This window comes from Rana temporaria, chromosome 11 (genome assembly GCF_905171775.1).
Source record: "Rana temporaria chromosome 11, aRanTem1.1, whole genome shotgun sequence".
Taxonomy (NCBI): Eukaryota; Metazoa; Chordata; class Amphibia; order Anura; family Ranidae; genus Rana; species Rana temporaria.
In genome coordinates, this window is record NC_053499.1 from 146434478 (window position 1) to 146457351 (window position 22874).

At 43.5% G+C, this 22874-nt stretch overlaps 1 protein-coding gene across 2 annotated transcripts in view; it reads left to right on the top strand.

Moving 5' to 3' along the window:
* CA5A (carbonic anhydrase 5A) overlaps nucleotides 1–22874 on the top strand; it is a 56806-nt gene that overhangs the window by 13890 nt on the left and 20042 nt on the right. Inside the window, exon 1 of one of the 2 annotated variants that reach the window (XM_040329380.1) lies at nucleotides 14435–14650. The exons of the other annotated variant lie outside the window; for it this stretch is intronic. Within the exon in view, the coding sequence (XP_040185314.1) occupies nucleotides 14500–14650 (151 nt within the window). The 5' untranslated portion in view covers nucleotides 14435–14499. Of the gene's footprint in view, nucleotides 1–14434; nucleotides 14651–22874 lie in introns of those variants that run through there. 2 annotated transcript variants of the gene reach the window in all.

The following is a 22874-nucleotide window of genomic DNA, read 5'->3' on the forward strand; positions in this document are numbered from 1 at the left end:
AAAAAAAAGTGTACAGTGTGTGTATATATATATATATATATATATATATATATATATACATACACATATTTAAAGGAATACAATTGTAAAAAATAAAATAATAAAAATAAAAACTACTGACACCGTCCACTGCCCTACTGACACAAATCTCTGCCCTAAAGACACTGTCCACTGCTCTACTGACACCGTCAGTGTATATATATATATATATATATATATATATATATATATATATATATATATATATATATATATATATATATATATGCACATACACACACACACACACACACACACACACACATATAGGTGTTTGAGCTTTGGGGTGCACACCCTAATTCAACAGGCTGCACACACCTATGACCCTCATGCATCTTGCAAACGTGCATGCGTTAGCATACACACAAATGCATGATGCCACAGTGCCATGCGTTTTGGTGCAGGACGATTTTTCAAATGTTGCAGGCACCTTTTCTCATGCATAGGGCTGCCAATTGAAAATAATGGACTTTGTAGCATTTATTTGTATACTTTACACTGCATGCTGTCTGCTTTGGAATGACATTTTTTTCTCTTTCAATTAAATCTATTTTCTGATTTAAAAATAAAGACAATAATGGGCTGTCCTAAAGATGCTGCGTAGAAATAAGTGAACATGTGCAAAAAAGCATGCGTGTTCAGCAGGGGCGGACTGACAACTCATGGGGCCCCCGGGCAATAGGAGATTATGGGGCCTCCGGGCAATAGGAGATTATGGGGCCCTCAGGCAATAGGAGATTATGGGGCCCCCGGGCAATGGGAGATTATGGGGCCCCGGGCAATAGGAGATTATGGGGCCTCCGGGCAATAGGAGATTATGGGGCCCTAGGGCAATAGGAGATTATGGGGCCCCCAGGCAATAGAAGAATATGGACCATCCGGGCAATAGGAGATTATGGGGCCCCCGGGCAATAGAAGATTATGGACCTCCCGGGCAATAGGAGATTATGGGGCCCCCGGGCAATAGGAAGTTTTGGGGCCCCCGGGCAAAAGGAGATTATGGGGCCCCCGGGCAATAGGAGATTATGGGGCCCCCGGGCAATAGGAAGTTTTGGGGCCCCCGGGCAATAGGAAGTTTTGGGGCCCCCGGGCAATAGGAGATTATGGGGCCCCCGGGCAATAGGAGATTATGAGGCCCCCAGGCAATAGGAGATTATGGGGCCCCCAGGCAATAGATTATGGGGCCACACAGTATACACACACATACAGTATGCATACACAGTATACACACACAGACACACAATATACACACACAGAATACACACACTGAAAGAGTACTGGAGAGGCGGAGCAGCTATAATCTTGGGATTTTTAAAAAAAAAACACAGGTTCTTACATACTGTCCCTGGTTTTACTGAGGCTGGCAACCTTGATGGGGCCCCCTAGTGGCATGGGGCCCTCGGGCAGTGCTGAGTACCTGAATGGCCGTCCGCCCCTGGTGTTCAGTCACACCGCTGTGTTGTAAATGGGCCCTTAAATCCGAGTTGGTGCTCATACATAAAGGACACAAATCAATACAGCTCTTTAATCAATACATTGTTACATTTTGTTACTTGACTGTGATCTCACAGCCTTTTGCAGTCAAGGAGCACAAAGGGCATGTGCTGACAATAAGCATGCTGATGGGAGAAGAAAGCAAAGAGTGACAGAGAGATTAACTCATCGCTATGCTGCTTCACCTTTCACAAATCACAGGCTGGGGGTGGGTCCAGAATGACCTGGGCTCAGAGGGAGTGGGTTAAAGGATGCTGACCATCGGCCGAGGATATCTAGCAGCAGAAAAAAACAGCGGGGAAATCTTTAGATTGAAGGTGAATATTGTAGCAAAAGCCGGGTTTGTTATAGTAAAAGGGCTTTTCATTGTTATCTTTTTGGCTGCATTCACAGTTCACTGGTTGATATCTTTCCTTGACTCAATCTTTAAAGCTCGAAATCCAGATAAAATCTTTTATTTCCTTTTGAATGAGGCAGGGAGGGGTCAGAGCCTCTGCAGGGGGGGGGGGGTTATATTGCTACCTGTGTCCCTATTATGGAAATGTCCTCTTACATTCTGCCAGCACAGGAAATGACAGCAAATATTTCCCAATGGGGACACAGATTTTTAGTGGGGACTCGGAGGTGATTTAAATTTTGACATTGTCCATTTACAGTCCTGGTGTCACAGGGACAGGATGTGAGAGAAAATTTCCCAGATGGGGGGCACAGAAAGAAAGGCATCCGTAACCCAATATTTAGTATTCCCTACTCTTTCCAGTACAAACAAATATGGTTGGAGATAAATCAGACATTTAAAAAATATATGAATGAAGCCTTTTAGTTTTCATTACATACCTTATTTTATACCTGGTGATGTCATCCCTGGATCTCTGTGCTTTGCTATGCAATGCAGGTAGATCATGTCTGGTGGGAGGGGCTGGTAGGATGCAACTCGCTCCCTGAAAACATCACAGCACCTTGACTCAGTACTCCTCTCAAGAGCCCCCAGCCCTGATAAAAGCAGTGGGAGGAGTTATGCAAATATCATAATTGCCTCGATGGGTCGGTGTCAGTCTGGAGAAGTAGGTGTTCCTAGGCAGACTGTATTTATGTAGATAGCGCTCATATGTGATGCAGAGGCTCCATGATTAAAAGAACTCCAATGAATGAAAGGGAGGGCCAGAAACAGCCAGGCTGGGGAGGAAAGTGCTAAATGATGCTGGATGTCTTCCAGCCAGGAAATAATATGGGCTCTCTCTGACTTCCTGCAGTTTCTAATGCACATTGTGAGAAGCTCACAGTGTGCAGTGAAATCAGAGTAAGACATTTCAGTCCAGGAGAGGAGCCGGTACAACTGTGCAAGACTGAAGGGAAGACCGGAGGTCAGCTTTAAATGTTGGATTTTTGCGATTAAAGATATTGCTTTTAGGACATATTAGTTACATGATCCCACAAAGGATCCACTATGGCTATAGTCTATGGATTACTTACTTGCTGGGCACGTTTTGGGTTGCTCACTGTGGAAAGTAGATCTTGGCATGAGCTGAGAATACATGCTGGTTTTGGGTGTGGCGCTACCCTGAGAGCGCAGTGAACATTGCGTTCTGGAGGGAGGCGGAAGGAGGGGGGGCACGAGGGGGAAGAAAATAAAAGATATTTAAAGGGGAGGTACGGCTATGGCAGGTCAAATGAATCAACATTTAGGTCTGAAATACATGGGAGAGTCATAGGCCATTCTGCTTAGTGATTTACAAAGGACCTGTCAGTAATATCACACGTCTCCATCAATAAATCCCGGACATGTCACAAAATACAGCAACGGTATCCTTAAAAAGCTATCCTTGAGCTACAGTCAGTGACTTTGCCTAGGCTGAGATGATGTCATCCATGGGCGTCCGCTCCATAGGGCAAGGGGGGTCGTTTGCCCCCCCCCCCTGAAATTGCCAGGGAGAGCCAGGAGCAGGGCTGAACTGGCCCTGGGGACGATTTAAGCGGTGACTGCAGCGCTCCCCTCCCCTCTAGTTGTCCCTTATTAAGAGTGCCTGTCCCTCTTCTGGAATCAAATCCATTTGTCCCTCATTCCGAAAGGTTCCTCTTTTAGACCTGAAATAAATATACTGTCCATATAGTGTATAGGAAAAAATGCGAAACTGCGCTACCTAACTAGATAAACATTAACAAATATTACAAAAGCTGCAACAAAAATTGTGATATACACACAATAAATAGACAGAAAGAAAAATTAAGTTGCGCTAACAATATGTGATAATAAGTTATTAAGTGAATAATAATAAATAAATATAATTGATATAAATCGTGTCCAAGATCCAACGGACAAAAAGTTCATACAAAAAACGTGATGAAGGTTCAACTCAGGTGAATAAAATGATGAGTGACTGGCAAACACAAATCCTCCACCAGTGTGATAGATGAATATGATTATGCGCTTACCAGAAGGGCAAGCAAACAGGGCTTGCAGCTGGAACCCCCAGTTCAGTGTCTAAACACTATTTATTATCACACAACAAAGACCCCTCCAAAACTATCTTTCTGGGGATTGACAAATATACCCCACATTGGCGAGGGGGTTCATTGGTTAGGAGTATTTCAAGACTTGAAATGGGCTGGATCCATAGGGTTAAATGCTACACTCCCCATGGATTGAATGTGGAGGTAGATGTCAATGCATTTATTAACAATGCTTAATCCATTTTCAAATCTTAATTCTGCTGGTTCAATATTTCTTATTGTATATTAGCTATTTGATTTTTGTTAATGAACAACTTGAGTCGAGTTCAACACGGACTGTATATTCGTGGGCCTCAAATGGGGTGAGCCTCACTTATATATATATATATAAATTTTTTTTGAGAATAATCTCTTTCCTTTTTTATCAAGGAATCAGTTCACCATTTTTTGGTGATTTGATTTCCCTATTTGGTTATATACTATAATCCTTTTGGCCTATAGGGGGATGTACATTGGATATGGTCTAACCACTAATACCATTAAGTGGTTTCCTTATTAGCGTTTATTGATCATTTTTTCGTAGATAGATTTTTATTGAGCGTATTTGTCCCTTGAGTGGGTTGCTCATATCATACAACAGAGGTTTTATGATATCCATCTCTGTTGGTGGTTGTTTTACTAACTAATATTCAGACTCATTTTTTCCCATCTAGTGTTAAATCTATTGTTAAGTCAATTGATTACCATTATATTTAAACGGAACATCATTTTTATCTTTTTTATATTTTATTTGTATTCCTAGTTCAATGTGAGGTAATGGCACTCTTTTCTGGCCATAGTGGTTGGCTCGACTTGAGTTTGTTTATTTTCTTCATTTTCTATGTTCATTTTTTATGTTTATTTCATATGTTTAATCCTGTTATCAATTTGGATGTTACATTGAGATTGCAGGGGTCTCCCTGCGGCATCTATGTAATACTTGTCTCGATTTTTGGCTCCCGCGATTGGCTAACTCCCGCCGCGTGACAACCATGAATATTCTCACATCGAGGCTTGGTTTTACTATTGTATATTTAAACGCGACACGTCATTGCGTCGCCCGTTCCCCAGACGACGTCACATACTGACGAAACGTACGTCGGGAGGAGGAGACGCTTTGACGTGCTGCGTCTAGGTCCCGAAGGACGGGCGTTCGTAGTAGCCGGCCGGCTCAAAACTTTTATGCTGATATTGATCGACTTTTATGTAAGTGCATTTTTTGCTTTATTAAATATTTTATCTACGGTACATCACTATGTGGATCTTCATTTTCTTTTGGTGATATACTCCGCTGTGGCTGCTTGTGAGAGTACCCTTTCTTTAGCTGGTGAATTGGAGACAATCTTTTAAAGGCCCTGGCTGGGTTTGGCCACAAGCGCTCTGTTTTCATATATCTGGTAAGAGTCCCCCCTTACTTGGTGATACTTATTGGTGGTGGCTTTCCCTTGGTGTGCCTTTATTGGATTCATTTGCGGTACATCACCATATGAGACATATTTTCTTTCATGTATCCTGGACCTTGATCCTATCTATTTATTGGAGGAATACCATCCAGATCATTGGTAAACAGCTCCGGATAAAGACCCTAGCTGGGGGTTCCAGCTGCAAGCCCTGTTTGCTTGCCCTTCTGGTAAGCGCATAATCATATTCATCTATCACACTGGTGGAGGATTTGTGTTTGCCAGTCACTCATCATTTTATTCACCTGAGTTGAACCTTCATCACGTTTTTTTGTATGAACTTTTTGTCCGTTGGATCTTGGACACGATTTATATCAATTATATTTATTTATTATTATTCACTTAATAACTTATTATCACATATTGTTAGCGCAACTTAATTTTTCTTTCTGTCTATTTATTGTGTGTATATCACAATTTTTGTTGCAGCTTTTGTAATATTTGTTAATGTTTATCTAGTTAGGTAGCGCAGTTTCGCATTTTTTCCTATCTACTTTGTTATATACCTAGTTACTGCAGCTTTTATTTTATTTTATTTTATTTCTTTATTTCAATTCTTTATTTCATCATGGATGTTTTTGATTATAGGGCCTCCAAAAAGGTTGACACCTCAGGGGTTTTTGAGTCATATAAAAAGATGAGGGTGACCTAACTGGTATTTTTACCAGACTCAAAAATTTAACCATTTCAGAAACTCACACTCAGTGGGACATAGCCTACTTAGAGACCTACGTTAAGGAAGATATGGTCCCACGCAGTCTCAGATGGGAAGTCGCACCTCAAAAGGGTGATACCCAGCTTGATGATTGGTTTAAGTACTTCAATGATGCTGGGGTCAAGTTTCTCTGTTTTTTGATTGCTAGGAAGCGTGTTAAACTCACCAGACTAGATGAGGAGATCAAATTAATTGCAGAGAAACTCGTCCCCTCACGTGAGACAGTAGAATATAAGGATAAATCTGAGTCTCTTTCTAAATTTCTGGAGAAAGAGGAGAGAGATCAGAAAAATAAGAAAAAGAAAAAATATAACAGAGATCTCTCAGATTATCATATTGGGGAGGTTTTCTCCTGGCAAAAGAAAATTTTGGAGGAAAATAGGATCAGGAGCGTTGAAGCGGAGATGGAAACCAATCAGTTACAGGCATCTACGTCGGCTATCCACCTTGCTGGAACTCAACCTCTAATTAAGGGTCGTCCTGCTTTTCAGGGTGCCAGGAGAAGGGGTTCACATTCATCCCCCTTTAGAGCACCTAATCAGGGTAGAGGTGGTTCTTCACAGCCACATCCACAACCCCTCCTGCCTAGAAATTCGAAACCATCTTATGGCCCAGGTAGGGGTGGGACCCGGGGTAATTCTTATACCCATCCTAATCAAGGGCGTCCACCTCCAACCTATTCTCAAGGCTATCCACAATATATTAGTGGGCCACCACCCCCTCCTTTTTTTCCCCCTTCTCAGGGTTTTCCCTATTTTCAACCACCTAATTATGTCCAACATATAGGCTCAAGCCAATATAATCCACCAAATATACAGGATAAGGATTATTCATATCAGGTAGATACACAAAATCGCTTTTACCCCCTCCGTGACAAAGAGGGACCAAATGATTACTCAGGACGGAATACTAATATTTACCCTTTACAAGGCAGCATATCTGAGGTTGTTAACAATGCATACCCTCTGAGTAGTGCGGGCCCCTCTGGCCCTACACCCCAACAGTGGGGTTTTCACAGGCCCAGTCAGGGCGTGAAACGTGCGGGCGACCCAGGAGAGGAGTCAGAGGAGGGCGAAGGGTACGAGTCAAAAAGGCAAAAGTTTTAGCAGGATCAGGAATTTACAACTTGAGCACTGTTGTCTTGAATCAGGCTGAAAAACTTATTTTGGACAAAGGCCTCAAATATGCTTTACCCCGAAAATTGAATAAATTTGAGACCTACATCGATATTCACAAATTTATACGTAAAATACATATCAAAAGGTATATGATTTCCAATCCTATCCCCAGTAATCAAAGTCAACAGGAGGTTTTTGTGCATACCGGTTTATCTAATGCATCTTTATATAATCCTTCTACCACTATGGCTCCCGCCATTAAGGTATTTAGAGATGCCCTTCTCAAAGACCTAGACCGTCTCCCGGTTAGAAATAATAGAGTTGACCAGGATCTCTTGGAGGGCCTAAATTCTTTATGTGATAATAAAGATATTGTCATTCGGCCTGCTGACAAAGGCGGGGGGATTGTTGTCCTTGACCGATCAGATTATTTATTAGAAATGAATAGAATTTTGGGGGATCGTGATACCTATACCCCCTTGAAATCCGACCCTAGACAGAACTATTTGGAACAACTTGAACGTATTGTGAAGAATGGTTTTAGGGATGGTATCATTACTAAAAAGGAGAGGGCCTACTTGGTCCCTTTGGCTCCTAGAACGCCAATAATTTATTACCTTCCCAAGATTCACAAAAGTCAAACCTGCCCCCCGGGACGCCCCATAGTGAGTGGGATTGATTCCCTCACTTCCCGGGTGGGCAGGTATATAGACTTTTTTCTTCAGCCGTTAGTGGCAGCAATGCCATCGCATCTCAAAGATTCCCGACATACTATTAATATTCTGTCTAGCCTCAAACCATCTGCTAATGTATGGCTTGTCACTGCGGATGTTACATCATTATATACTATCATTCCGCATGACCTAGGACTCTTCGCAGTGGAATACTATCTGAGGCGCGATTCGGGTTTGTTTGATGAACAAATCTGTTTCATTTTAGATTTACTCCATTTTGCTGCCTCTCGAAACTATTTCTGGTTTCAAAACCAGTTTTACCGCCAGGACAGAGGTGTGGCGATGGGGGCTAAGTACGCCCCCAGTCTGGCCAACCTCTTCATGGCATTATGGGAGGAGGATGTCGTCTATGTTAGCCAGACACCCCAGCTTAAGCTGTGGAGGAGGTACATTGACGACATCCTCCTCCTGTGGGAGGGGTCTCTTGAAGATCTACAAGCCTTTATGGAGTTTCTAAACAATAACTCTAGGGGCATTCATTTGGACTTTGAGGCCAGCCAATCTAGTATTAGCTTTTTAGATTTGAAGATTTCTATTAAGGATAATAAATTTGTTACATCTACTCATTTTAAAAAAACGACCGCAATTCATACATCCCAGTTGACAGCTGTCATCACAAGTCCTGGTTACAGTCCGTGCCTAAGAGCCAATATCTGAGAATCAGGCGTAACTGCACTGACCATCAGGAGTTCCTCAGCCAGAGTGGACTCTTGACTGACAGATTCCTTGAGAAAGGCTATTTATTAGGCCCACTTATGGCCACTTTGGAGGAGGTCAAAACAATAGATAGAGAAACCCTTCTTATCACAAAACCCCCCAAAGAAAATAACCTATCTATGGTCCCTTTTCTTACTACTTTTTCGACTCAACATCATAATGTCAAGCAATTAGTTAGAAAACATTGGCATATTTTAAAAAATGATTCTATACTTGGTCCTGTCCTACCCTCTGTACCACAAGTTATTTTCAGAGGTGTTTCTGCATTGAGACATAGATTGGCCCCTAACGTCATTGAACCTCCTCCTCGTAGGATGACATTTTTGGATTCCTACACAGGGTTTTATCAATGTAGGAACTGTAGAGTGTGCTCCCTTAATGGGTGCACACATAGACGGACTCATGTTTTCACTTCCACATCAACCTTGGAGGAGCACAAGATTAAACCATTCATTACCTGCTCCACTGAGGGGGTAGTGTATCTGCTCCAATGTCCATGTGGATTGCAATACATTGGTAGAACGAAGAGACCACTTTCTGTCAGGCTCAACGAGCACATTACAAACATCCTTAATGGATTTCCCAACCATTCAGTGTCTAAACACTATTTATTATCACACAACAAAGACCCCTCCAAAACTATCTTTCTGGGGATTGACAAATATACCCCACATTGGCGAGGGGGTTCATTGGTTAGGAGTATTTCAAGACTTGAAATGGGTTGGATCCATAGGGTTAAATGCTACACTCCCCATGGATTGAATGTGGAGGTAGATGTCAATGCATTTATTAACAATGCTTAATCCATTTTCAAATCTTAATTCTGCTGGTTCAATATTTCTTATTGTATATTAGCTATTTGATTTTTGTTAATGAACAACTTGAGTCGAGTTCAACACGGACTGTATATTCGTGGGCCTCAAATGGGGTGAGCCTCACTTATATATATATATATAAATTTTTTTTGAGAATAATCTCTTTCCTTTTTTATCAAGGAATCAGTTCACCATTTTTTGGTGATTTGATTTCCCTATTTGGTTATATACTATAATCCTTTTGGCCTATAGGGGGATGTACATTGGATATGGTCTAACCACTAATACCATTAAGTGGTTTCCTTATTAGCGTTTATTGATCATTTTTTCGTAGATAGATTTTTATTGAGCGTATTTGTCCCTTGAGTGGGTTGCTCATATCATACAACAGAGGTTTTATGATATCCATCTCTGTTGGTGGTTGTTTTACTAACTAATATTCAGACTCATTTTTTCCCATCTAGTGTTAAATCTATTGTTAAGTCAATTGATTACCATTATATTTAAACGGAACATCATTTTTATCTTTTTATATTTTATTTTTATTCCTAGTTCAATGTGAGGTAATGGCACTCTTTTCTGGCCATAGTGGTTGGCTCGACTTGAGTTTGTTTATTTTCTTCATTTTCTATGTTCATTTTTTATGTTTATTTCATATGTTTAATCCTGTTATCAATTTGGATGTTACATTGAGATTGCAGGGGTCTCCCTGCGGCATCTATGTAATACTTGTCTCGATTTTTGGCTCCCGCGATTGGCTAACTCCCGCCGCGTGACAACCATGAATATTCTCACATCGAGGCTTGGTTTTACTATTGTATATTTAAACGCGACACGTCATTGCGTCGCCCGTTCCCCAGACGACGTCACATACTGACGAAACGTACGTCGGGAGGAGGAGACGCTTTGACGTGCTGCGTCTAGGTCCCGAAGGACGGGCGTTCGTAGTAGCCGGCCGGCTCAAAACTTTTATGCTGATATTGATCGACTTTTATGTAAGTGCATTTTTTGCTTTATTAAATATTTTATCTACGGTACATCACTATGTGGATCTTCATTTTCTTTGGTGATATACTCCGCTGTGGCTGCTTGTGAGAGTACCCTTTCTTTAGCTGGTGAATTGGAGACAATCTTTTAAAGGCCCTGGCTGGGTTTGGCCACAAGCGCTCTGTTTTCATATATCTGGTAAGAGTCCCCCCTTACTTGGTGATACTTATTGGTGGTGGCTTTCCCTTGGTGTGCCTTTATTGGATTCATTTGCGGTACATCACCATATGAGACATATTTTCTTTCATGTATCCTGGACCTTGATCCTATCTATTTATTGGAGGAATACCATCCAGATCATTGGTAAACAGCTCCGGATAAAGACCCTAGCTGGGGGTTCCAGCTGCAAGCCCTGTTTGCTTGCCCTTCTGGTAAGCGCATAATCATATTCATCTATCACACTGGTGGAGGATTTGTGTTTGCCAGTCACTCATCATTTTATTCACCTGAGTTGAACCTTCATCACGTTTTTTGTATGAACTTTTTGTCCGTTGGATCTTGGACACGATTTATATCAATTATATTTATTTATTATTATTCACTTAATAACTTATTATCACATATTGTTAGCGCAACTTAATTTTTCTTTCTGTCCATATAGTGTAGTGTTTCAGTCAAGGGAAAGAGGTGCTGTGTAATGTAAAGGGGTCCAGTGATGCAGGGTGCTGTGTAATGTAAAGGGTCCAGAGGTGCAGGGTGCTGTGTAATGTAAAGGGGGCCAGAGCTGTGGGGTGCTGTTCAATGTAAAGGGGTCCAGAGGTTCAGTTGTGGAGAGGGGGTACACAGTAGTGACAAAGAGATATTGAAAGATGCAGGGGTCACAGTGGGGTGTTTTTACATTTTAACGTGGGGGGGGGGGTTTTAACCTCCGCTAGCAGGCGAAAGAAAGGGTAAAGTGCGACTGTGTATCGCCGCTGCCGAAGCGCCCCCCTCAGAAAAAATTTCAGCGGATGCCCATGATGTCATCAGTCTGCTGCGGGTAGGATGAAGCATTTCCTCAGTCTCCCCTCACCCCAGTAAAGGGCAAGTTACTTGGGCCTGGCTGAGTGAGTGTCGGGCCTAACAATGTGCTAGCTGTTCCTGAGAGGCAAGAGTTGTGCAGGAGAAAGAGCGAAAGAGTAATAGTCTGCAAGCAAGAGTTGTGCAGGAGGAGTTTGAGGAAGTGTTGTGTACAGAAAAGTGTACATAGTTGTCCCAATTGATTGATATACAATCTACTTATTGGCTGATATACAATTTTCTGGGCATTTCATAATTCCCTTACCCCATCAAAGTTAAATTCCCTAATAAAAATAACAAAAAAACAAGTACATGGACTGTTTTCTGTCTGAGAGTGTGACAGGTGGGCCACATCACTTAGCAGCACCTACAGGGGTACCGCTACACATAGAATACCAGAATAGTGCAATGCTGCCCTTTGCAGCCTGATACATAAAATGCCAGGGCAGTGCAATGCTGCCCTCTGCAGACTGATATATAAAATGCCAGAGCAATTCTGCCTTCTGTAGACAGATATATAAAATGCCAAAACAGAGCGATACTGCCCCCTGCAGAGAAGAGATATAAAATGCCATAGCAGTGCAATGCTGCCCTCTGCAGGGTAAATATATAAAATGCCAGAGCACAGTGATGCTGCCTTCTGCAAGCAGTTATATAACATGCCAGAGCATTGCAATGCTGCCCCCTGCAGGTAAATATATAATATGCCAGAGCAGTACTATGCTACTCTCTGCAGGTGGATACATAAAATGCCAGAGCAAAGCGATGCTACCTTCTCCTAGCAGGTATAAAACGAGCCACAACAGTGTAAAGCCACCCTCTGTAGTCAGATATATAAAATGCCAGAGTAGTGTAATGCTACCCTCTGCATGAAGATATATAAAATGTCAGCGCAATGAAATGCTACCCTCTGCAGGTGGATATTTAGAATGTTAGAGCAGTGGGGTGCACTATGCAGGCAGATACAGTATATACCATAGTATGCCAGAGCAGTGTGATGCTGCCCTCTGCAGGTGGACATGAAATACAGAGAGAAGTTTGCTCTTGTCCTCTTGTACAAATTAATTTGTATTAGATTTTTATTTTCTTGTGTCTGGCTGATCACACCTCTGTGCTGCGCTTAACAAACATCCTCAGATTCAGTGAAAATAGCAAATCCAAATGAAGTCATTACATCTGCATCTTCTTCTATTTGTTCTTGTTATGCCACAGTGATAAGCTGCACTGGTGGGCACCGATGAGGAGGCACAGATGGACATTGATGGGCTGCACTGGTGGGCACTGATGGGCTGCACTGGTGGGCACTGATGGGCTGCACTGGTGGGCACTGATGGGCTACACTGGTGGCACTGATGGACACTGATAGGCTGCACAGATGGACACCGATAGGCTGCACTGGTGGGCACTGATGGGCTGCACTGGTGGGCACTGATGGGCTACACTGGTGGACACTGATGGGCTGCACTGGTGGGCACTGATAGGCTGCACTGGTGGGTACTGATGGGCTGCACTGGTGGGCACTGATGGGCCACACTGGTGGCACTGATGTACACTAATAGGCTGCCCTGATGGACACTGATAGGCTGCACTGGTGGGCACTGATGAGGTGGTACTGAAGGACACTGATGGGCTGCACTGGTGGGTACTGATGAGGTGGTACTGAAGGACACTGCTTGACACTGATAAGCTGCACTGGTGGGCACTGATGAGGTGGTACTGGTGGACACTGATTGACACTGATAGGCTGCACTGGTGGACACTGATGAGGTGGCACTGAAGGACACTGATTGACACTGATAGGCTGCACTGATGGACAATGATAAGCTGCACTGGTGGGCACTGATGAGGTGGCACGAATGGACACTGATAGGCTGCACTGGTGGGCACTGATGAGGTGGCACGAATGGACACTGATAGGCTGCACTGGTGGACACTGATGAGGTGGCACTGAAGGACACTGATTGACACTGATAGGCTGCACTGATGGACAATGATAAGCTGCACTGGTGGGCACTGATGAGGTGGTACTGAATGAAACTGATAGGCTGCACTGGTGAGCACTGATGAGGTGGCACGAATGGACACTGATGGGCTGCACTGATAGGCTGCACTGATGAGGTGGCACGAATGGACACTAGTAGGCTGCACTGGTGGACATTGATTTCATGGGGGGGTCACCTCCCTGGAATGAGTCTTTGTAGGTTGGGGTGTCTGCCATACAGTTGGAAGTCACTTCACTCAAAAATGCATCGCACTGCATCTGATGTGACGCGACCCCAATGGCAGGTTACATTTTTCTATTTTTTTGCTGATTGCCACTGTTTGGGTCGCTGATACAATAGCAAAATATGGATTTTGTTTTTTTTAGCTTCATGAATATTTTCTGATATTTTCTCATTTAGTACGTAACCCGCTCCCCCCCCCCCCCTCCTGATCATTGATGAGTTTATTAATTTATAAAGAGAACAATTCTGAAGATGACAATGTCCCCTGTACATGGGACTGAGTTAGTAGAAGTACATCTCACTTTTCATTTTCTGGTTTCATTTTAGAACAATCGTCCCTATGGACTCATCTGTCTTCAGGTCCGCCTATCCCTCTCTATGATCTCCATGGCCATGGCCTAATATCAATTACGATTACTGTCTCTTTAAATTCAGGTGTGCCCTGGCACGGAGCAGAACAAGGGGCGTGGCAGGGACACAGGCCCTGATTGGCTGGGATTCAGTAGAAGCAGGATGTGTGCGTTCCAAGCCTCGTACTGGGTGCCCGCTGTGAGTGGCCGTACTGGCGGGGTTAGAGGTGCTGGGCGGGGCCAAGGAGTGTTGTGCTCAGCAGCTGCCCACTGCTCGGTGTAGAAGTGACAACAATATGGTGCTGAGAGGCTGCTGGAGGCTCCTGACCCCAGTGCTGGGCCATGGGAGGGTGGAGAAGATGGGCCCCTGGATAGGGGCCCCTACAGCAGTGCCTGCCAGGTTGTGCAACATTTCTGCCTGCTCCTACAAGCTGAGGAATGTGGACTGTGAGTACTGCAATCTGCATGGAGGGGAAACTCCATGACAATCTATATACAATGTTTACTGGCCTGCATGGAGGAAAGGGTCTGGGAGGGGGTTCTAATGCAATCTATATACAGTGTTTACTGGTCTGCATGGGGGGGAAGAAAGGGTCTGGGAGGGGGTTCCATGACAATCTATATACAGTGTTTACTGGCCTGCATGGGGGGAAGAAAGGGTCTGGGAGGGGGTTCCATGACAATCTATATACAGTGTTTACTAGGCTGCATGGGGGGAAGAGAGGGGCTTGGAGGGGGTTCCATGACAATCTATATGCAATGTTTACTGGGCTGCATGGGGGGAAGAAAGGGTCTGGGAGGGGGTTATAATGCAATCTATATACAGTGTTTACTTGGCTGCATGGAGGAAAGGGGCTGGAGGGGGTTCTAATGCAATCTATATACAATGTTTACTAGTCTGCATGGGGGGGAAGAAAGTGGCTGGGAGGGGGTTCTAATGCAATCTATATACAGTGTTTACTGGCCTGCATGGGGGGTTTGGAGGGGGTTCCATGACAATCTATATACAATGTTTAATGGCCTGCATGGGGATAAGAAAGGGGCTTGGAGGGGGTTCTAATGCAATCTATATACAATGTTTACTAGCCTGCATGGGGGGGAAGAAAGGGTCTGGGAGGGGGTTCTAATGCAATCTATATACAGTGTTTACTAGCCTGCATGGGGGGGAAGAAAGGGTGTGGGAGGGGGTTCTAATGCAATCTATATACAGTGTTTACTAGCCTGCATGGGGGGGAAGAAAGGGTCTGGGAGGGGGTTCTAATGCAATCTATATACAGTGTTTACTAGCCTGCATGGGGGGGAAGAAAGGGTCTGGGAGGGGGTTCTAATGCAATCTATATACAGTGTTTACTAGCCTGCATGGGGGGGAAGAAAGGGTCTGGGAGGGGGTTCTAATGCAATCTATATACAGTGTTTACTAGCCTGCATGGGGGGGAAGAAAGGGTCTGGGAGGGGGTTCTAATGCAATCTATATACAGTGTTTACTAGCCTGCATGGGGGGGAAGAAAGGGTCTGGGAGGGGGTTCTAATGCAATCTATATACAGTGTTTACTAGCCTGCATGGGGGGAAGAAAGGGGCTTGGAGGGGGTTCCATGACAATCCTATATACAATGTTTACTGGCCTGCATGGAGGGGAAGAAAGGGTCTTGGAGGGGGTTCTAATGCAATCTATATACAGTGTTTACTGGGCTGCATGGAGGAAAGGGGCTGGAGGGGGTTCTAATGCAATCTATATACAGTGTTTACTGGCCTGCATGGGGGGGGGAACAAAAAAAAATGTTTTCATTTAAAAAAAAAAAAAAAAAAAAAGAAAAGAATTGTCAATGTTGATTGAGAGAGTGAAGTTCCACTGAGGATGAAGTGACGGTTCTCTAAATGCAATGCTTAGGGCTTCTGTCTATAGCTCAGTTATAATCTTTGTTTGAAGCTCTATCTGCCTGTCCAGCTTTATGTATATGACGGTCTTTCTTCCTCTCCATATAAAATGTCCATCTGCCTCTCAGGTATCCTATAAAATCTCTGTGAGCAAAAAAAAAAAGGTATTAGAAAATCAGACCACAGACATGAGATGCGGTTGGCCAATCCAGCCTTTTACTGGACAGGTCACACAATGATCTCATCTGTTGGCGTGTTCCATGCTCACAAATGTCTGACACAGATCAGCCTCTCACCTTCTGACTTGCTAAAAAGTTACAATGTACAGTCTGATCACGGGAGGGGGGTGAAACATGGTGATGGGGGAATTTATGTTGTGGGGAGGCTTTTCTTCAGCAGGGACAAGGAAGCTGGTCAGAGTTGATTGGAAGAAGAATGGAGCTAAATACATGTTAATTGCAGAAGAAAACCTGTTGGTCTGCAAAATGAAGTCATTACATCTGCATCTTCTTCTATTTGTTCTTGCCATGCCACACACAGTGTAAAAGTTTAAAGTGGTATTAAACCCAAAAGGAAACATTTATTATATTGCAGATGTGATGGCTGCTTTAAATTTTATATATATATATATATATATATATATATATATATATATATATATATATATATATATATATATATATATTATAATATATTTCTTTTCTTCTAATTTCATCCGGTAATCTAAGACAGTAAGTTGTTGTTTTTCAAAAGAACAAGCTCTCAAATGTATAATTTGCAGGGATGAGAGAAACCATTTAACAGTGACAGGGGTACGTACAATGATTGGCTTTTATTTTTTTATGTAAAACCTTTATCGTAAAATGAAAAAAATTGCTTGCTGTAACTGATTATAGTGTGAGCGGAAGTTTGGCTTCAATGTGTTTTAGTGTATTTAAAGCTGCCAGTACATCTAACACTCTCCCCACACTGACAATGCCACTGGTTATAGGTGCCCCCTGTGCTCCTTAATCCAGAGTGTAGGTACTCTAATGCAGAAGGTATGTTACTGTCCAGATCACCAGGTGAAAACAGAAGGGGGAAAAAGCCTAAAAAAAGGAAACTAATGCATCTGCCACATGATTGGTAAGCTGCAACATATACAATTTTGGGGTTTTGTTTTAATACCCCTTTAAACTCTGGTCAGAGTTGATTGGAAGATGAATTGGAGCCAAATACAGGTTAATTGTAGAAGAAAACCTGTTGGTCTGCATAAGACTTGAGACTAAGGCAAAGGTTCACCTTCCAGCAGGGCAACAACCCTAAACATACAGCCAGAGCTACAATGGAATGGTTTAGATCAGGGATCCTCAAACTACGGCCCTCCAGCTGTTGTAGAACTGCACATCCCACGAGGCATTGTAACACACTGACATTCACAGACATGACTAGGCATGATGGGAATTGTAGTTCCTGAACAACTGGAGGGCCGTAGTTTGAAGACCCATGGTTTAGATCAAAGCATATTCATGTGTTAGAATGGTCCAGTCACACTCCAGACCTAAATCACATTGAGAATCTGTGGCAAGACTTAAAAATTGGTGTTCAGACGCTCTCCATCCAATCTGACAGAGCTTGAGATCTTCTGCAAATGGGCAAAAATTTCCCTCTCTAGATGTGCAAAGCTGGTAGAGACATCCCCAAAAAGACTTGCAGCTGTAATTACAGAGAAAGGCGGTTCTGCAAAGTATTGACTCGGGGGGGGGGGGGGGGGGGGGGGGGGGGGGGACAGTCCTGGGCGCCATACAAATACAAGCCACACATCCCAATAAAATACATTTACAGTAAAACCTTGGTTTGAGAGTAACTTGGTTTGAGAGCGTTTTGCAAGACAAGCAAAAATGTTTTTATACATTTTTGCCTTGATATACAAGCGATGTCTTGATATAAGAGCTGTCATGTCACAGCTGAGTATAAAATAGAAGAGAGGCACCTCTAAGTGTAGCAATATGGTTACATTTTAGCAACTTATTGCTACACTTGGAGGCGCCTCTCTTCTCTTTTATAGTGATACTCTGTAAAAAAAAAAAAAAATGCTTTGGATTACAAGCATGTTTCTGGAACGAATTATGCTCGCAATCCAAGGTTTTGCTGTACTATTTTGGTTGTAACATGACAAAAATGTGGAAAAATTCAAGGGGTATAAATACCTTTTCAAGGCACTGTATGTATAATGGCTTCACAAAAAATAATATAAATATATATATGTGTGTGTAACAAAAGGCTACAAGCTGGCCCAGCAGTCAATCTTCTGGGATTGCAGTGTGCACTGTGTGTGGGGTCACCAGATGCTCCTGCTTCATCTTCCCCGCTTGTAACTTCCTCTGTTGTTGTGGGATGTTTTTATGTTCTTGTTTTTATAGGAGATGACAGTACAGATTGTGCAACTTGTGTCAGGTCAGGCCAACAAAAAAAAAAGAGATGCGTAGATGTAATCCTGAGGCCTGGCTCACACCTACAGGTGCCACAGCGCATGCACACGTTCCCACAGGTTGTATGAAGGGCAGCCCATTTGTTTCAATTGGATGCTCTAAGAATATGAATCCTGCAAAAAAAAGTCCCTGACCCTTGTGAGAAATCGCACTGCACCAAAGCAGGCATTCTCAGATGTGTGGGGGTGCCATTACAAATGAATGGCACCACCAGTGTTGCCAACCTACCAGATTGAAATTTACTGGCACAACACCTGAAATTTACTGGCGCAGCCACGTTTTTACTGGCATTTCACAACAGTTACTAAATTACATTTTTAGGTGCAAATTTCAGTATTTAGGCTTCAAACAAGTACGCTAGGCAAATAGCAATGTGATTTAAGGTAGATATTAAGGGGGAAAAAACATATTTTTGTTATTTTCGATATAATAAGGACAAATTATTTAGTCACATCACCCCCTGCCTCCATCCCCCTCTGCCACCAACACCACCTGCCTTCACCCCCCTCTGCAGTGCCACAATCTGCCTCCAATCTCCCTCTGCCTCTGCCTCCAATCTCCCTCTGCCTCCAATCTCCCTCTGCCTCCAATCTCCCTCTGCCTCTGCCTCCAATCTCCCTCTGCCTCTGCCTCCAATCTCCCTCTGCCTCTGCCTCCAATCTCCCTCTCCCCCTGCCTCCAATCTCCCCCTGCCTCCATCCCCCTCTGCGGTGCCACCATCCCCCTCTGCAGTGCCTCCAATCACCCCCTGCCACTAACACCCCCTGCCTCCAATCTCCCCCTGTCTCCATTGCCCTCTGCCTCCATCGCCCTCTGCAGTGCCACCGCAGCCACTATCACCCCCTGCCTCCAATCTACATGCGCAGTTCCAAGCCGAACCGATCTTGGCTATTTTTACTGGCACATTCCCGCAACCACGGACATTTACGAACGGGGAAAAAAAGTGCCCGTTTTTATGAACTGTCCGTAAAAATACAGACGGTTGGCAACACTGGGCACCACTGCGCATCTGCAAAAGGGCAGCATATTTGTGTGTGTGTGTGTGTGTTGCGGGAAAGTGCATGATTTTGTGCCCATTTTTGCCTAGCACAAATGTTAACCTAGCCTTAAGCTTAGTACACGCAATGTTGGGTGGCATCAGCTGGTTCAATAGAAACTGGCCAACATTCGGCCCGTGTGTACTGTATCCAGTCCGACAGAAGCCAGCTTCTGTCGAAGGGGCATGACCGAAAAAGGTCTGCTGACAGGGTGGTAGCCCCCACTAGAACACTCTGATCAGAACTCAATAGGACAGCAGGGGAGATCGCTTTACTAACTTCGGATAGTTAGTACAGTGGCTCTGACCGGAGCTGTCTTTTGTTTGGCCCGCTGGGTTGAACGGAAAAAATCCTGTAGTGTGTACCAGGTTTTAGGAGAGTAGAGGAAGCTGAATCCCTGTAAGAGATATATATATATATATATATATATATATATATATATATATCTCTGACTGTTGAAGATTTTACCTTGCTTCCTGTCTGATGAATCCATTGTCAACAGGACAGGAAGTGAGGACAAATCTCTCTCATAGAGCCCTGGATTGCAGTACAAACTTGACAGGAGTTGCAATCCTCCCCCCACACTAATCAGAACTAGAAAATACATGTGCACTTTAACCCATTTGTTTTTAATGCACACTTTTGTGAATGGGGCTGTGTGCGATTATATGCAGGAACCCCAGTGGGGGGGGGGGGGGGGTTCCTGTCAATTGGCTGCGGGAGGCAATCCCTTTGAAAGCAAGAAGGCCGACGGCTCCTGCAGCTAATCATTCCTCGAACATGATGGCAATTACAATTGCCAAACGGACAGTCAGGAGTTGCTGTGTGTATACAGCAGCTGCTGTGAAAAACAAACTATCTGACAGGTTGTATAGAAAAACATGGAATAAAAGGTAACATTTGTTTCTAATCCTTGTTCAGACAGAGATACAAGTGATGTTGTTTATAAATATTGTTTAGACAGAGAGAGATACAAAGTAACATTGTTTGTTTTTTAAACATTGTTCACACAGGAGATGGAGAAATGCAAAGTAACATTGTTTATAAACATTTTGTAAACAATGATAGAGATACAAAGTTACACTAGAGCCCTTGACACTGGGGCACGGGCCATGTTGGCATTAAAGCGCCGCTGTGCGGGTGGGAGCAGGGCGCTTTTAACCCCAAAGAAGGGGTAATGTGAAGCTTTACCTAATTTACTAAGCTCTGGAATAACCACTTTCAAAAGTGCCATCTGATTGCCTTTAGTAAATCAACCCCTAAGACACGCTAATTAAAAAGATTCAGCATCACTTTAACCACTTCCCGCCCAGCCTATAGTAGATTGATGGCCGGGAAGTGGTTCTGTTATCCTGACTGGGCGTCATATGATGTCCAGCAGGATAACATGCCGGTAATCTGACAATATGGTTTCGGCTATCGAGATGGTTCCTGTAAGGACTGCGCAAGCGCAATCCTTTCCGACGGAAATCTCCGAACCTCGGCCGGCATCCAGGACGACGTGGAATTTGAGGAAAGTGGCCAGTCGGCCTCACGTCCTCGCTTCACTCGGCCTCCTGGCTCTTTTTTTTAACATCCTCCAATCCACAGGGATGTTAAGGAATGAGCCTGGATGCCAGCCGAGGTTCGGAGATTTCCGTCGGCAAGGATTGCGCCTGCGCAGTCCTTACAGGAACCATCTCGATAGGGGAACCTTAACGACAAGTCACCGGCGCGCGGCTATCGCAGAGCATCTCCGATTGTGGTACGAGGCTTCTTACGAAGTAATCGACTGTGACCAATCACAGCTGATCATTGCATGAACCAGGAAGTACCGGTAAACTGCATTCCTCGGTTCACGCTGACAGGTAGAGCCGATCGGCGGCTCTCCCTGTAGGGGGGGGGGGGGGGTCCTCACTGATAATCGGTACATTAATTATCAGCACAGGTGCTTGGTGCTTCATATCGGTGCTCATCAGTGCTGCATATCGGTGTCAGTCTGTAAAGGAGAAAACAAACCTTTATAACAAACGAAGAAAAACTTTTTTGAAAAAAAAAAAAGTCAGTGTTTTTTTAGTTTGTTTAGCAAAAAATAAAGGCAGATGTGATCAAATACCACCAAAAGAAAGCTCTATTTGTGGGAAGAAAATTATAAAAATTTAATTTGGGTACAGTGTTGCATGACCGTGCAATTGTGGGCGCTGAAAGCTCAAAATTGTCCTGGGCAGGAAGGGGGGTGTATGGGGGTGGTGAGGTGAAACTATGTAATATAAATTTGATACACATAATATAAAGTTGTTTGTTATCTGGGCTCTCCAATGAAAATCTAAAATTCTTTCCCTTAACCATGCTAAGCCTTGGAGACGTTCTTGTTCTGCTGTTCTGTACACACTGCCCCAGGTGATGTCTCGTTTGAGTTACGATTGTTTATCAGCTTCCCAGCCCTACAGGGAAATGTGTTTACATCACTACTACTTCTGCGTGTGCCATTCCTGACACCACTGTACACCGAGTTCCTTTTCTGAACTTTCACCTCCATACACTCCAATGTAAAAACATTGCAATTGTGTTTTTTCATGCAGTATAATTATCTGCATTTATTATTTGAAGTAGAACAAAGTTGCCAAACAACCACCCCCCCCCCCCCCCCCCCCCCCATGGATTACATAGAAACTCTTTGTGCCGGAGGTTACACAAGAGACCAGAGCTGAGATTGCCGCAGAGCGCTGTCACCTGTTATACACAAATCTACAATGATTGGATTTACAAGTTCCATTTATAAATGGCTTTTGCTCCAAAATTCATAAAACGTTCACCCAAGCTTTTAATTTGTTTTCTAACTGAATTTAAATGTAAAAGTTGTGCGAATTTTGGTTGAACGCATTTATAAAGTGTTATATGAATACGCAACAACATTTTGTATTGCTGTAGCTATTCCTATTATTATGACTAAAGTTGATAACAATTTGTTTTGTTACCTAATAATTTTTCAATTAAAATTATTGATTTAAAAAAAAAAAGACCCACAGTGTTGGTAAAGACGGAACTGTTTGGGATGTTTAAATGATAATGTGTCATCATATTATGTACTGCTGTATATTGGGTGATGCATTAGACTCCATGTCTACATGCACTCAGTATCACGCCCAACGTTGGCATGGCCACTTGTTGTCTCCACCTGAGGCACATGATGGGGTGACAATGCTGGAGCACAATGAAAAAACTGCAACAGAGCATCATCACCTTTATAACAGAAAGTGCCTGAGCAAGGTCCTTCATGGTAGGATCCCCAGGGACTTATTGGAAGC